Consider the following 16,190-nt stretch of genomic DNA (forward strand, 5'->3'; position numbering starts at 1 on the left):
CCAGTGAAAAGACACCTGAGTGGCTCTGGGAACACCCCCCAGAGCTCTTCCATCTCATTAGCACAATTTGAAAAGTTTATTTTAGAAGGATGCAATTGATAACAAATATAAGAACATTCCGACCAATCTAGGATTAAAGAGAACCCGTCATGCAAAATAACCCCCCTAAACTAACTATATTTTCATAATCTGCCATTAGAGAGCATTGCCTCTATCCCTTTATTGTCCCTCTACATGCCTGTAAACCTAAGCAATGAGGTCCTAAAGCTGTATGCAAATGACCTGTGAAATGTCCAATGGAGCATTAGCATATTCAAGCTGTCCACTCTATTCATGAGTGGGAGGCACAGCCACACCCCCAGTGCTTGACTGACAGCCTGTATAATGATGTGCTTCCTGGTGCTGGTGGCCACGCCCCCTGCAGCCTGTGTGTGCATGTGTGTGTGTTTAGGAGAAATACAACAGCTCCAGGCAGCCATGTTACAACAGAACATGTCAGATTCATGTGTAGCTGATGTCTGTGTCTCTCACCTGTATATTAGGAGGATGCAGCATGTCAGCAGGTAGAGCACTCACACTAGCCATGCTTTACTATACATTACACACAGACATGAGCAGGGGGAGGAGAGGGGAGGGGTAACAGGGGTGACATCACTGCCTCTGACCATGTGACCAGCCTCATTTACATAATAAAGAATAGATTTTACAATGAATAATGTATGAAATGACTAGATAAAGGCTGGGATGGATCCTTGTGAGCTGCTCCAACAGGTAGTGGTGACAGGACAAGTGACACAGACCTGATGACAGGTGTCCTTTAAGTGCCCCTGGTTTATTATGCTTGCTTTTGATGGTAGATTTTCTTTAAATGCTAAGAATAACAAAAGCATTTTTCTTTTCTATAAGCATACATGACCAGTATTATATAGCTTAGCAGTTGGCAAAAGGTTTATTTGTCTGGCAGGAATTCCTTATGATCCTTACACATACACTCAAGGCTCAATAAGTGTTCTAAATAGGGAATACGCTTCTGCCAGACAACTGGTGGCAAGTGATCTTCCATGAGAATGAAGGATAAGGCATGTTGTATTTCATAGTCCTCACTTTCCTTCTGTATATTAGCAGGTTGGCCAACTTTTGTCAGATCTTTCCATTTCCATAAGCATGATGCTTGGATTGGGACCATCACTGTCACATATCAGCAATATAGATTACCACGTGACCTATAAAATGTTTTAGACTGTTAAAGCGCATGTGGTGCACCTTTTCTTCCACGGTAAGACCAACTCGAATACATGCGGAGAAATATTTATTCCCACTATACAATGAGGTATAAAGCGATAAAGGTTCATCACTAGCAACAGAGAGATATGAGCAGTTAAGATTAAAGCATGTTGTAAAGTGCCTAGGGACATATAGGCAGTAAAGCCGTAAGCGGCTGCATAGGGGAAATTCAGTTCACAATCTCCAAATAAATGGCATCGGGCACGGTAGCAGAAAAGGGAAAAGATGCATGGTGCCATTCAGACAACATAATCATAGTTCACGTCTAATTGGTATGCACCGCACATCGAATTAACAAATGCCTTTTCTCCGGAGAACAGCAGAAAACCATAGATTCAGGTAACCACGAATAAAACAAATTTCCAGGAGAACAGAAAATATATACAAAACAGACTCCAAACAGCACCAGGCTGCCAGACCTAAAACAAAGCACTACATATACCGCCCAGCTTAATATTGCAAAGGAAGATAGGAGATACAGCACAGAAGACAAAGTAAAGGTAACAAAATTAACTACAAGCAGGCATTCAACAAATATGTACAGTACTTGTGTTCTCCAATCTACTCTGTGGCATATACGACTCTAGAACAAGGAAGATCATAACTCAACAATTACAGTACAGGTAGTCCCTTACTTAACATCCGACTTACAGATGGACCCCTCTGGGGAAGCTCTGTCTGGATGCTGGTAATTTACTTTACATTAGTCCAAGGCAAAATAATTTGGCTTGGAGTTACACTTACAAAGAATACCTGTCCTCACAAATTTAACTTAAACCTAAAATAACCTATATTGTATGTAACCCGGTACTGCCTGTACCTATTAACAAGGCAAGGGTACATTAGAGCCATCCAAAAAGTAATATTTTGTGCATTTTTGTTTCTTTAAAACAAAAGAAGCCTCTTCTGCAGGCTCTATAAACAGCATAAAAGGACATAATAGAAGCAGTACTGAGTTTTTCTATAAACCCAGCACTGGGGAAAAAGATAGAACACTTACTAGAGTCTTCAGCAGCCCCTCTGTGCATGTCCTCACTTCTCTCTCACTCTGCAGCTGCTTCCTACCTGACCCATCATTAAGCAGATTGTCCGTCACTTCTCTCACAATGGATTTAGCAGTAAACTGAGTGACTGAAGGATTTAGGAAGTAGGGCAGGAGAAATGGTGCCTAATAAAAGGAGAAAGAGGCAATTTTCTCCAATAAAAAAACATTACATTTTGTTATATCCACGTATATCATTTGTATATGCAGCTTGTTTAAACAGGGTATATCTACAGATTTTATCCAATTCTGCATATACTTTAAAAGTCAACTACAAAATGATACGTTACTTTGAGACTAGAAAGGGGAACCAAGTAACCAGACTATGTTGCAAGGATACCACACACAAAATGCAGAAGAAAAACTTGCTGTGCAAGTCGGTTCTCATGTCGGACTACCAGTACCTGTATTATACTATTGCCAGCAGTGACAAATTCTACAGGCAGCTTGCACCTATAAATTATCATTAGGTAGGCCTGCCACAATCTGAAGAACCAGGAATGAGAAGAGGAAAGGTGGAGTAAAAGGGTTCAATTATCCACAAGATGTCTTATTATAAAAGATGCCCATATACTTTCACCCAACTGTTTACTCCTTACATGTGGTTTGGCTGGGCGTACCAGTAAGGTGCCATTACTGGTTCAAGATGTATCCAGGGAGAATAGAAAGATTAGGTATTTATATTTCATAGCAGATCCATCTATGCTCCAAATCAGAAATGGTCTGAGGGATCAGATGGCCCAACAAACATTTACCGACCCTTTATAAAAAGTACAGCTTGGAAGAAGGGATTCCTTGCATAATACCTTGTGGTTGTTCTGAGAAATGCGGCCAATGCATGAACTGGGATTCATAGACCAGCTATGGCCATGTGTTTGTTGGTGCTGCTAGGAAGGGTGGGGTATCTATTGTGCATGGGGGCCATAAGGATCAAACTATTTTGCACTTGACTAACATCAGCCTTCAGAGGCCAATATACTGTACACTAGCCTCTATATACATTAGAAAGCAGTTTGTACAAGGTTTATTTAGTCCTCTCTCATGCATGAATGAACATAGAAAGCTATTCCCAAAGTCTTCTGGTAGTACCCTACCTCCAGACAGCAATGAGGATCAGGTAATTAAATTACATATCATCAGATGAGAATTGGAAAGTCTGACACATTAGATGGCCGTACAGTTTTCATGCAATGTGTATGGTCACCTGTTCCTGAAAATATCCAACCAGTACGGCCACCATAACAATAGCTTTGCCATTTTGTATTTTTTTTTAACCTTGAAAATTTCTAAGTTTTATCTATAATTCATTTAAGTGGCATAATATCACAGCACTACAGCATTACATGGTTAATGCAGCTATCAAGATGTAAATGCCTGGGAGAACAGATTATTACATTTTGCCTGAGACAGCGGGACAGCAATATCAATACTTGAAATTTCAATGCAAGCTGCACTTCCACATTAAGAGGGTTATTAAGTTTAATGTAAAGAGATCAAGCTGAATAAGTACATTTTTTTACCACAGTACTTTATATATTTAAAAAAAAACACTAGAAATTGTAACACAAGACTCTAAAAAGAAAAATCTACAGCTTACCACCAAATAGAGAGATGGATCATGTCCATCAGAAATTGTCGGTTTAATACACAATTATACAGAACAATTAAATAGTGAAAATGTGAACCAGCATTTTATGAGCTAGAAAGAGTCCACCAACAAACAACTATGTATGTTTATGGTTTGCTTCAATTCTAGGTAAATGTGCTAGGTTTATATCTCCAAAGGTCTACAAACTATATCGAGCACCTTGGGTTAACCATGAAGTAGGTCACAACTCAGCTGAGAACTTTGAATACAGTTCAGCTACAGTGCGACATACCGCCCCCCATCTTATCACTATAGTACATTGCTTAAAGAAAATCCATTATCATAAAAAAATTCTCAAAAAAAAAGTGTTAAAACAGCGTAATCGGCACATGTTGTGTTACCTTTCCAACTTCTACCACTACAACTGACTTACTGACTACCCCTAGTTACAGATGGATCTCTCTGCACACTGTGACCCCTGGTGAAGCTCTCTGGATACTTTACTTTAGACCCAGGCTACAATGATCAGATGTAAGATGTATGTAATGAATTCTTATTTATGATCCTTGTTCTCACAACATTTTGAAAATCCAATTGTCACTGGGACACAAAAAAAAAAAAAGTTTTGGTCCGTAGTAACAATTATAAATTATACCAGCTCCAACTTACAAATTCACCTTAAGAACACACTCAAAGAACCCAAGCAATGCACTCTGCCAAGAAAGTGCAGAAGGCACCAGATTCATGCATAACAGTCAAGACCTACAGGTAGGCCGTTTAGATTTTGAGCCCCATGGGGACAGGGACCCATTTGGCAAACTCTGTGCAGCGCTGCGTAATCTGTGTGCACTATATAAATTAAGAATTATTATTTTTAATATAACAGTCGCTAGAAATCCTGAATCTGGCACACATTGCACTATACACAGGCAAACTGCACATAGTACAGTCTACATTGTTCTTAGTAAATGTGGCCCAATGTGTCAGCTTTGCATCATACAGCTATTTATGTACATAATTTTTGTAACCCTTTTTAGGGGTAGGAAGTTTTTTAAAGGAACTCTATTACCAAGCATGATAAACCAGGCACATTTACCAGGCACCATGACAGATAATCATCCTATATTTGTTTCAAACTTCCTCCTAAAACCAACTTTTAAACATGATGCAAAGGAGCCAATCTGGCTATTTCGATAAAAAAGTTAGATGATAGTTTGCCTTGTCCTATGTGAGTGGCCAGCAAGAAGCCCCCTCCCGACCCCCACCCCTTGGGAGACCATCTCTGTGATGTATGCTCTGCAAAGGTGAACTTTCATCTAAATTCTTTTATCGGAAAAACTCTGTTTTATTATAAAAGCACTTCTGCAATGTGCACACCATAAACTATGGGGACATGGGGGAGCCAGAAAAAGGGCTCCTGATGACTGGTAAAAGTTGATTTTAAAAAGGGGGTGACCATGGATGACGAATATAAGACAACCACAATCACGGTACCGGAGTCTCTGGTTTGAGGGATTGAACTTACCAGCTCAGCGCTTAGGGCCACTCCTCATCAATGTACACAAAGTGCTCATGTGTGTGTCTGACAGCACCTATACAGGCAGTCCCCATGTTACATACAAGGTTCTGTAGGTTAGTTCTTCAGTTAAATTTGTATGCAAGTCGTAACTATTTTATAATTTTAACCCCAGACAAAAATATTTTTGGTCTGTGACAATTGGATTTAAAAAAAAATGTTGGGTTGTCATAAAAATCAGGATTAACAAAGCTGGTCCACAGGTCCGTTTGTAACTAGGGGTCGTCTGCAATTTGGATATAGGGGACCCACCTGTATCCTAATACACACAGTGAAATCGCTCCAGGAGACTACCCCTTTGAGGGCAAGTCTGTTCTCAAAAGACCAACTTTTTTTCAGTGTACGATTTTTTTTTTCTAATTATACTTTAAAAGAAGCTGTTACCTTATGAGGAGCCTCCCCTTTTAAAAGACCAACTTGACAAAAAGAGGTTTCACTGAAATTACATGGCGAAACCCCATAACTGCTGATCATAGGTTCCAATAAACGGTGCACATCAATAATAATGAAAGCATCTTCCTGCTTCACATCTCCTTTTCAAGCATCACTACAAACTAAAACAGTGATGAGTGATTGTTTCTGTCACATATTACCACCCAAATCACACGTGACAACTAATATGTCCGTATTGTTGTCACTTTCATAAAAATAAAATTATATATCACTCATTAATAATAATAATAATAATAATAATAATAATAATAACAACCTAGCAGAATGCCAGGCATAATTGCAAAGTTTTGTATTATTAATGAAGTGTGTGTGTGTGTGTGGGGGGGGGGGGGGGGACAAACTTCTTAGTATATGATACATGTTTTACTAATACACAGAGTATTTAATTACTCCTGGGGGGCGGTTTCCAATGTATACAACATAATCAGAGATATTGCATCACTTCATACACTGGCAGCTTGCAACACACCCGAAATCTTTCAGCCTTTCAATAGGAGATGTGGGAGGTAACATCACACTGAAGGCCTGTAATTCAGGAACATCCACTTAGTCAACAGAAGTGTTAGCAGGGAGGATGGGGAAAACTGGAAGCAGCATATTACATCTGCAATCTGCGCTCCAACCCCGAGCAGCCTACAAAATGAATACAAATTTTCATACCAGCAATTAAATGCAGGGGGAGGAATTATCCAAGCGTCTCAAATAACGTGTGCAATTTACTCTGGGAGTAGACCAAGCTTGTCAATATGGTATCGTTTTATATTCTCGCTCATTAGCAGTGTCAAAAGGACACTCAAAAACATGAACAAAGCTAAGCCTATCACATTACAATGAGCTGCTGTGCCATGTTATCCAGACATGTCAGGACACACTCTGCTCCCCGGTGGCAACACACTAAGCTGACACTGCTCCTCCGAGCCTTGCTGCCGAGAGCTTTGTGGTGGCTATAATGAGATATGCTCAAGTCTTTTAGTGAAATTAAAGAAGCGGCCATGCTGCCATCACCTCCGGCACCTTATGAAAACACATGAACCGCATGGTGTCAGCCCAAGAACTGGGCAACAGAGCCCTAGTACTGCGCATTTATTCCTTTCTCAGACTGGCCGGAATCTGTTCTGCAGAAATACATCCACCTCTTCCCAAAAGGATGTTTTTGGAAACTTTTGGATTCCGTTGTCACCAAACACTCACTAATTATAATAAAAAGTATATAATACTAAAGGGTACATTTTGTCTAATCTGAATGAATGTTCTGGAGAAGCAGCAGTTGAGATTAACATAGTTTGTGGTAAAAAAAAAAAAAAAAAAAAATTCCGAATAAGTTTTACATCCAACTAGAATTCCAGTTCCAGTTCTTGGAACAGAACTTCCGACAAGGACAGATCCTTTATGTGACATACACAAACTGACACCAACGGCCTTTAATGCAGTCACATTAGCAAACCAAACAGTGCCACATTTTTTAGATGGAAACTGCTACTGGGGCCCTTTCAATCCATATATTGAAGGGGTTTGCCCATGAAAGAAAAGTTCAAATTTTAATCATCCTCTAGTAATGTTTACACAATAAAAGATTTTTTTAAGCCCCCTTACGTTACAATTTTATTCAGTTTTATTGCAGTTTAACCCATCACTCACTGATGGTTAGTGTAAGTAGTAGTGTTAGTAGTAGGGTAGGGGACTCTGAGCAGACACTTCATTATTCCACTAGTGCGGCGGATGCCTTGTGCCGACAAGATTAGATTAGTTTAGATAGTTGGTTAAATTATCAGGGTACAGGGTTTATATACACTTTCATTTAGCTTCTGAACATTCTACTAGTATTTGACACATAGAATCAAGAGCTTATATTGTCTGTAGAGCTGCAGCAGTCGGACAGGAAGTGCCTCTGTCTGTAGTGCTCTGCCTCCTGTCCCTCCACCTGCAGTACAAGAGAAGATATCCATGCCAGAGCAACCTGACCTGGCATCCAAATTGTAAAACATCAGGACTAATAGAGATAGGTTGGAATTATTTCTGTGAAATGATGTACTTTTGTTAACATTAAAATCAGAGACTGTGTTAAAGTATATTTAAGAACCCGTCTTCGTGGCAATACCCCTTTAAAGGGGAGAGTAAAAATATCAAAGTGTACTATACTCACCCCTCCTCTTACTGGCCTCTGTTTACATCTAGAATCTTAGTGGTGATGGTGCATCATCAGCCACAAAGCCACATCATCAGTGGTCTATACAATATACAGAGGCCGGCAATGAGGGCCACTGCGCTGCTGAACCAGAGCGAAAAGGGGAGATAACAGGAAGCTTGTTATATTTTTAACGACCCCTGCCCTTTAGCGTAGCTCTATTACAATTCATTAAAATCTCTGGGCATTCTGGGAGTCCAATGGTAATTCTTACTCTAGAACCAACAGGATACCATGAATATAACTGCCAAAAAACTAAATAGTACAATACTCCTGCATCTAAGGCTCAGATCAATAAGTTATACTGAACCTTTTCAATGATTTTCTATAAACTGCTTAGCTGTTTGTGCTCTACAACATGGTTGTGGCGACAGGTTACCTATAAAAGCTCAAGAGAGGTGGATGACTCGACTAGAGGGAATGCTCCTCCACCTATTACAAGCCTATAATACATGGTTGTTATGGGCAGAATATACACACAGCAATTAATGTACAGCGCAAGACGTGTTCCAACCTCCAACAACATAATGAAAAGCTGTGTTCTAATTGCCAGCGACAATTACCAAATGTTAGGTGCTTTTCTCCCTCCACCCTCCCCTTTTTGTTTCCTAACGGCTGAAGCATTCGGAGTTTATTGTATGAAAACAGTTTCCCTTAATGCAAATTAAATTATGTTCCAGTAAATGACTTCTAATTCAGATGGCTATTCTATTTCAGGGTATACAATTTCATTTAATCCTTAGTCACTCATTACTCTGACAACTGCCTATAGTATTTTTGTGCCTGGGAAAGCCAGCCTTTATTTCAGGGAAGTTAATGAGAGAACATTTCCCTTAATGAAATGTACAACCTGATATTTAGAATGATGCATATCTGCCTCGCTCTCGCTTCTTCTATTGGGCACAGAATATTAAGTATACACATATGTATTTATATAGAGATCAGATTTTTTTTTCCTACGACAAAGGCCTTCTCTATTGAACCATAATTTACTGTCCAATGACATCATCAGTCAATAAAGCAAAATGAGACACGTGATAAAAGGAAACAGCATTTCAGGTAATTGAGGAAATATTGATTAGCATATAACCAGGACGCTTTATGTTGTCCTCGGAGTGAGGGATTTTTATATCTCAATTACCCTGGCAGCTGGGAGCCAGTAAAAGGATTAATTATACTTCCTACATTAAGCACAGCCTGACTGGGCGTCATGAATTTATCATATCCACTGAAGAGGAAGATAAGGGAGCCTTGTGAAGACAAGATGCTCTCCTTCAATGTGTTTTCTTTTCAACAGTTGGAAAATGAAAGTAGGCCACTATCTATCGCCAGGCCTGGCTGGCACCGCGTCATTTCAGCTTGTTCCCATTTGTACCTAAAGCCTTTGTCAACAGCTCAACAAGAATCAAAAGCAAACAAGCCACTACAAACAGACTGGTGCGAGTGTGAATCGCTCACTCACATTCCAGCTGCTCAATGTCTGTTCAGACTCCTCACTGACAAGGTTAAGAGGGTGAGGAGGATAAGCACAGGGCTAAAAACATGTTGGCTCAGTAAAGACAGATAGTTATTCTAAACCATTAGCCTGGGAGGGGTGGGCTGCACACAACTCCGAGAACTGCATTCACAAGTTTAGTCGTTTCTTAGGAGACCTTGGTCAGAAATACACCTGTAGAATAAGGCGCAGCTTCCCTGCCACAAAGGGTTCAGCGAATCTACATGTACGCCTTAGGGAACTGGATAACTGGTAATTACATAATATAGTCTTATCACAACGCCTCCCTCTACAAGCTTTGCCTTCCAATAATACAGCAGTGCAGCTGGGGGAGATCCAACTCCCTGAGGTTTCCCATCAACCCATCAGCAAACAGCACGGTTTTATGGCAGCTTGTAGTCTGGAGTCTATGTAAACAGCAGATAGATTTGTACCATTCTCCATGTAAGAATAATAGCATGACATAAATATCAAACACGTAGATTCCCTTCCTCTTCATCTTCTACCTTTAAATAAAAGCTTTCATATAGTATACACCATGCAACAATCCGTTCAGGCGCTCCCCTACTTAAGAACACCCGACCCCTAGTTACAAACAGATCTCTGGTAATTGGTAATTTACTGTACTTTAGCCTAAGGCTATAATAATCAGCTGTAGGAGTTATAAAAGGTGTCTGTAATTAAGTTTTATCGTTAATCCTGGTTCTTAGGACAACCCAACATTTTTAAAATCCAATTGTCACAGAAACCCGAAAACAATTATAAAATAAACACTTCCAACAGTTTACATATAAATTCAATTTAAGAACAAACCTACATAACTAATCTTGTATGTAAACCGGGGATTGCCTGTATAATACAGTAAATCACAGCTGCATGCTCTATTCTGCATCTTACCAAGTATGTTATAGAGTTTGACATGTCCATAAAAAGTAGCTGCCCAATGCACTCCAACTAATAAGAAAGTTATAATGACGTGACAAAGTTTACAGACACTGAATTAACACATATGCTGTATGTACAGAAGGCAGCTCAGAATAATCACGTAAAAGTAACTAGATGGATTAGTTTTCCCTAGAAAATCACAGTTCCTCTATTGATCCAATGAAATATTTACAAAAGTCTGATATCTAGGAACTAGCACTCTCCTGATGAAAAGGATTTGTCCTCAGTCTGATCAATACCTACTGGAATGGTCACAATGCAGAGATACCAACAGTTGCAAGAAAATAGCCAATAAGAACTATAAAGTGTTTATTCAAAACCAACATGGCCAGTGAGCTCCTATAGGACATCTTTTACATCAACTTTGGCAAATGTGCTAAAGAAAAAACTGATCTATGAGCATTTACAAAAACACTTTCACAAGCCAAAAAAATGCCATTGAGCAGCGGAACTCAAAAGGGGTACAGCTAGTTCCTCTGCTTTATGGGGACTCCAATCTCATCATGGTCCCATCAACAACGTCTCCATTGTGCATGGAATAGGTAGCGGTGTGCACATTTATGTATGAGAGCTCACGTGACTTATGTCAGCAGCCATATTGGGACTGAAACAAAAGGCAAGCTATGGTAGCGTGTACTAGAAGAAGGAAGTAGTGCAGTCCAACACTGAATAGTATATTAGTAACATTCTCAGCCAATTTCAAAATGTTTGGGTCATTCTCACTTTACTGAAGATGAACATATATTTTTTAGATTTATTTTCTATACTATTGCCATAAAATCGATATATTATACGACAGCAGGAAGGTATTGCCCTCCAAATGTCTTTTCCACCCGGGGATACGCAGTGCTTATCAAACTTAAAGACAAATCATTTCAGTTGGGGCACAGCCATACATGCAAAGCGCCACAACCTAGTTGTTAACGTGGAGGTCAAACCTCTCATTGATCTGGCTGCTCAGAGCTCATTACCAACAGCCAGACTGCAACATCATCTGAAAAGTAGAACTCTGCCAAGTGATTTAATGACCAATGACTATTTGAGTTGTGATCAAACAAGGTTATCCCTTGCCCTCGGAGTAACCTTTTTAGTGACATTGTATGCAGCAGAAAATAATATGATACACATGACTTATCTTTCTATGCATCAAATTTCTGCCAAAGTAAACCACTTGTTTTATTAAAGAGAAGACCGATAACATTTAAACGTCACTAATAGTTTCTCTGAGACGGAGATGCCCTGATGCACCAACATTACACTGAGGACACTCAGCAACTGATATTATATAACAAAAATATCCTATTGATTAAACTCTATTACATTAGGGAGAGAGGTAAAAGCATCCTCTGCACAGGACATTAAGGAGAAATAATCAAATAGACTCTACTACACAGATTTTTATAATAACAGAGCGCATCAAATAGAAATTAGATCACTAAAAGAGAAACAAAATGGTTCAGAGGAAATTTTTTTTATTCTAGACTATATGGAAATCTAATCTCCAAAGATGTATAAACACTGCAATATAATTAAAAAAAAATGAAAGCATTATATAAGGCTTAACATATCTGATAGTTAGGTTCCTGGTATTGTGACTCCTATCTCTAGCAAGAACTGGAGTCCTTTGTCCTACAACTGCAAGGGGAGAATAAGCAAGGACAAGCGACTTTTATAGGAAAGGGCTATAAAATGGCCCCATTACCTAAAAGAGGCATGTAAAAAGAAAGGAAAAATGTGGTGCTTTTTTGAAGCATAGTTACATGCTTTTAAGCAGAACCGGGGTTTGAGGAGAGTAGGATGTTCCCATATGCACAAAAAAAAAAAAAAAAAAAAAAAAAAAGTGGCCATCTTTGGCGAGGTTGAATGCAAAAACTACAGCGCCAGCCAAACGCATTGCAAGATATGACACATGGATTTGAAATTTTTAAACTAGAATAGCGTATATATCTATAATGACATCAGTGTCAGAGTAAAGCCCCTTGCCCATGAGCGAGTTCACTCAAAGAAACTTGGTTCATGCACAGAGATTTCCTAGACTGAACCTTGTATCAATGGATTGAACTCCATTCAGTCCATTCCAGAGATTCATGATTCAGCTCGGTAAATTCCTCCAGTTTATGGACCAAGCTTACTGGACTGAACTCTCTCCTGGGAAACATGCCTATAGGAGGTAACAGGGTTGAAGCCTCCATCTGCCCTTCAGCAGATTGACCTTTCCAAGGCATGAATGAGGGAGACTAATGTGCTTTATTACTGCAGGCCGCTGACCCCCGTTTACATTTACTACAAAGCGAAAGCTTTAAAACACATGAATGTTCCATAAAAGGGGCATTGACTGGAGTGATAAATATTACACTAGATCACATCATAATAATAATAATCTTTATTTACATAGCATCAACATATTACGTAGCCCGTTAAAAATCAGGATTGTGCATCTGCATGTAACACAAATATGATTTTTATGTAAATCTTGGCAAACTACTATATCAAAAATTGTAAAAAAAAATAATACCCAATGTCCGGTACATCAGGTAAAACTAGTGGACCGACACTTGACAGTGAACAACTACACCTGGTAGATGTATCTTTAGTATATTATTAGGAGCACATTTAAAAAGGAGGGACATTTACAACTTTTTTTTTTGTACAAAATATGCATTTTAGCCAGAGACTGCAATATGGAATAAAAAACAAGAATGTCGAATTATCAGTTTTGTGAGAATTTTCAATACATAGCCCTGAAGGTACCAATCTCAAAATATTTGTGCTCAGAACATTAATGTATCAAAATGGATGAACTTTGTAACATATTTCTAGGACTTATTCTGTGAACAGGAGTGTCTGAAATTTTTCAGTCATCACCTATAGGCCTATTTATATATTTTTGACTGTTGCCAGGAATAGATAAAAATAATAATAAAAAATGCTGTTACAGGGGTGGTTGTTAGACGTTACTGTAGGTCAAAAGAGACAGGTCAGGGAAGGACTGGCAGATCTCAAGAGCACATACATATATTTTGTATAGATGTAGCATTCATTAAACCACCTCTCGGGCGGTGTACACGTACAGTACAACAACCTGCAGCCAAATAACTGATTGGTAGAATGCACCAGATTTATTAAAAAGACCAATGTTTGTAATGTAAAGATTGAGCTCAGTTATCTACATGGCTGAACAGGACCATTATACACTAGACTGTTTTGGCTGATTTCTGAAGCTTGCAGAATGGCTGTTGGATTACTGCTGGTGTAAATCGCACAGCCATTCTGAAACAAGTGCAGAAGTAAATCAGGTGCAAGCAACTTACTTAACTTTTTGCATAACATCTGCACTAGAATTTAGAGTCTGTACTGTGTGAAATTCATCTGCGCTTCTACGGCAGTTTTTTGGCATGGAAACAATGAAATAATCACAATTTCTTGAAAGAAATTGCAATTATTCTCACAACTACGCCACCTCTAAGCGACATGGGCATGAAGGATAGCAGCCACCAGTGGGGTGGGCCGGCATGTTCGCCATCGAATATTAGCAGGTAGGAACCAGCGTAATTTTGTCTGCCATCACAGGACGGCCAACACATACATCATGAGGTCTAAGCACAAAGACCCTCGTAACAAAATCTGACTACATATACAGTCAGTCCCCGTGTTACATACAAGATAGGGTCTGTAGGTTTGTTCTTAAGTTGAATTTGTATGCAAGTCGGAACTGTATATTTTATTATTGTAACCCCAGCCAGAACTTTTTTGATCTCTGTGACAATTGGATTTTAAAAATGTTGGGTTGTCATAAGAATCAGGATTAAAACTAAAGCTTCATTACAGACACCTGTGATAACTGTTACAGCTGATCATTGTAGCCTAGGACTAAAGCACAATAAATTACCAACACCAGAGGTCCTTTGTAACTAGGGGTCGTATGCAAGTCGAGTGTTCTTAAGTAGGGGACAGCCTGTACTCCTGATACAGGTGGAAGATTCTCCTGTTACTTTAAGATGTGTATTCATTACACATAGCTTAGTAGGTCTAGTTACATCCAACTGGAATGCAAAAGGAGCATAAATGACCATAAAATTGTATGCCACTGAAAAGCGATGGCTTCCATTCACTCACTAGATTATTCATCCTGCGGCACACCAATAAACCTAATAATTCCATGATTTACCAGATCATTTTTTATTCATATCAAAGCGTAGCAGACAAGCTAGTAACATCCCAGCGAGAGTAGTGTCAGGCCAAATCCCTCAACCACTGAAAGCACTGCCTGGATAAATCACACTTCACTTTCCATTCTGCCAACCACTTAGGGCAGGGCCCAGGGGAGCCATTCTGCTTAGCCCTGCTCACGCAATGTCATAGGCACAAACCAGAGTACCCTAATCAGTGCCAAGATAGAAAAATGTTTGAGAGGGGAAAAAATAAAAATCACAGATGTTCATGCATTTCACATACCTTGTGCCCTATGGTCTGTTGCTAGGGCAACAGGAGACCACCAGTGAGCGCATTATTAGCTTTATAAAGTAAGTCTCGGGGGCCATTGGCATACAAGAGCAGAAATTACCAACCATGTTACGTGTATTTAGAGATATATAAAAGAGACGACTTTCCAAGTCTTTAAGAAACGCCACATTGGGATTAAAACACTGCTTCAATTTGTATACTCCGATCATAAGTGAGGCGGCTATGTGCTCACGAAATAAAAGCGCATCCTATATACCCAAGTAATGTCCAGCAAAAGACATTAAAATGCAAATGAAGTGGAGCTGCTGAACTTTTGTACCCTCAGTGCCGCCAAAGGAGCGCTACCACGCCAGTTAATAGGCCTCCCGATTAAAATGGAACAATAAGTCATTTTTACTGCGGAACACACACAGACATACATTGCACTTTTTTTTTATTTTTAACCTTTTCACCACCGAGCTGTAAGCTTTAGCAACCTCACACAGATTACATTTTTCCCCCCAACAAAATACAATCCCAAGGAAATGGAAGACGCAGAAAATAAATTAAAAGAACATCAAACTATATTGCACAAGCTTTGATTTTTTTTTTTTTTTCTCTCCCTAGACAAAGACGGAGGGAGGTGGGGGAAATGACGGCAGAATGAATAACATCTTACATTCAGACTGCAGGAGAATGAACACACAGAGAGGCAGCAGCCATTTCCTGGGAAAAGATAAAGCACTAATGAGAAATGACTTGCTGCTCATTCAGACAACAGGCCCCTTTGTGGTCGGGCCTTCCTGGCTGACAGGAACCCAGTGCCTCTTAATAGGATTTCCATATTATTTCTAACACCTGCCTACAAGTTATTTGTTTACATTGAAGGAGGCAAAATACTCAGATCAGACATCTGCTTCCAGTTCAGCTATATCTTAGGAAAGCATCGAGAAAGTAGCTTTGTTACCATGGCGACTCCATTCTCTCCCAGTTGCCTGCCACACATTAACATTTCCAATTTTATTTTGCTATTCAGTAGGCCGAGTGGCTTTAGGTGAAAAAAAATAAATAAGTGCCAAGAAAAAGAAAATGAAGGTGGATAGAAAAAAAAAAAAAAAAAAGAAAAATAGAAAAAAAAAAAAAAAAAAAAGTTTTGGATTGCCTAAACAGGAATGTTAA

At 39.3% G+C, this 16,190-nt stretch overlaps 1 protein-coding gene across 7 annotated transcripts in view; it reads right to left on the bottom strand.

Moving 5' to 3' along the window:
- LOC140131432 (transducin-like enhancer protein 4) overlaps positions 1-16,190 on the bottom strand; it is a 99,027-nt gene that overhangs the window by 27,107 nt on the left and 55,730 nt on the right. For 4 of the 7 annotated variants that reach the window (XM_072150895.1, XM_072150894.1, XM_072150893.1 and 1 more), the window contains one exon: positions 2,285-2,452. The exons of the other annotated variants lie outside the window; for them this stretch is intronic. In XM_072150895.1, coding sequence (XP_072006996.1) covers positions 2,285-2,452 — 168 coding nt within the window. The remainder of the gene's footprint in view (positions 1-2,284; positions 2,453-16,190) is intronic. 7 annotated transcript variants of the gene reach the window in all.

This window comes from Engystomops pustulosus, chromosome 1 (assembly GCF_040894005.1).
Source record: "Engystomops pustulosus chromosome 1, aEngPut4.maternal, whole genome shotgun sequence".
NCBI lineage: Eukaryota > Metazoa > Chordata > Amphibia > Anura > Leptodactylidae > Engystomops > Engystomops pustulosus.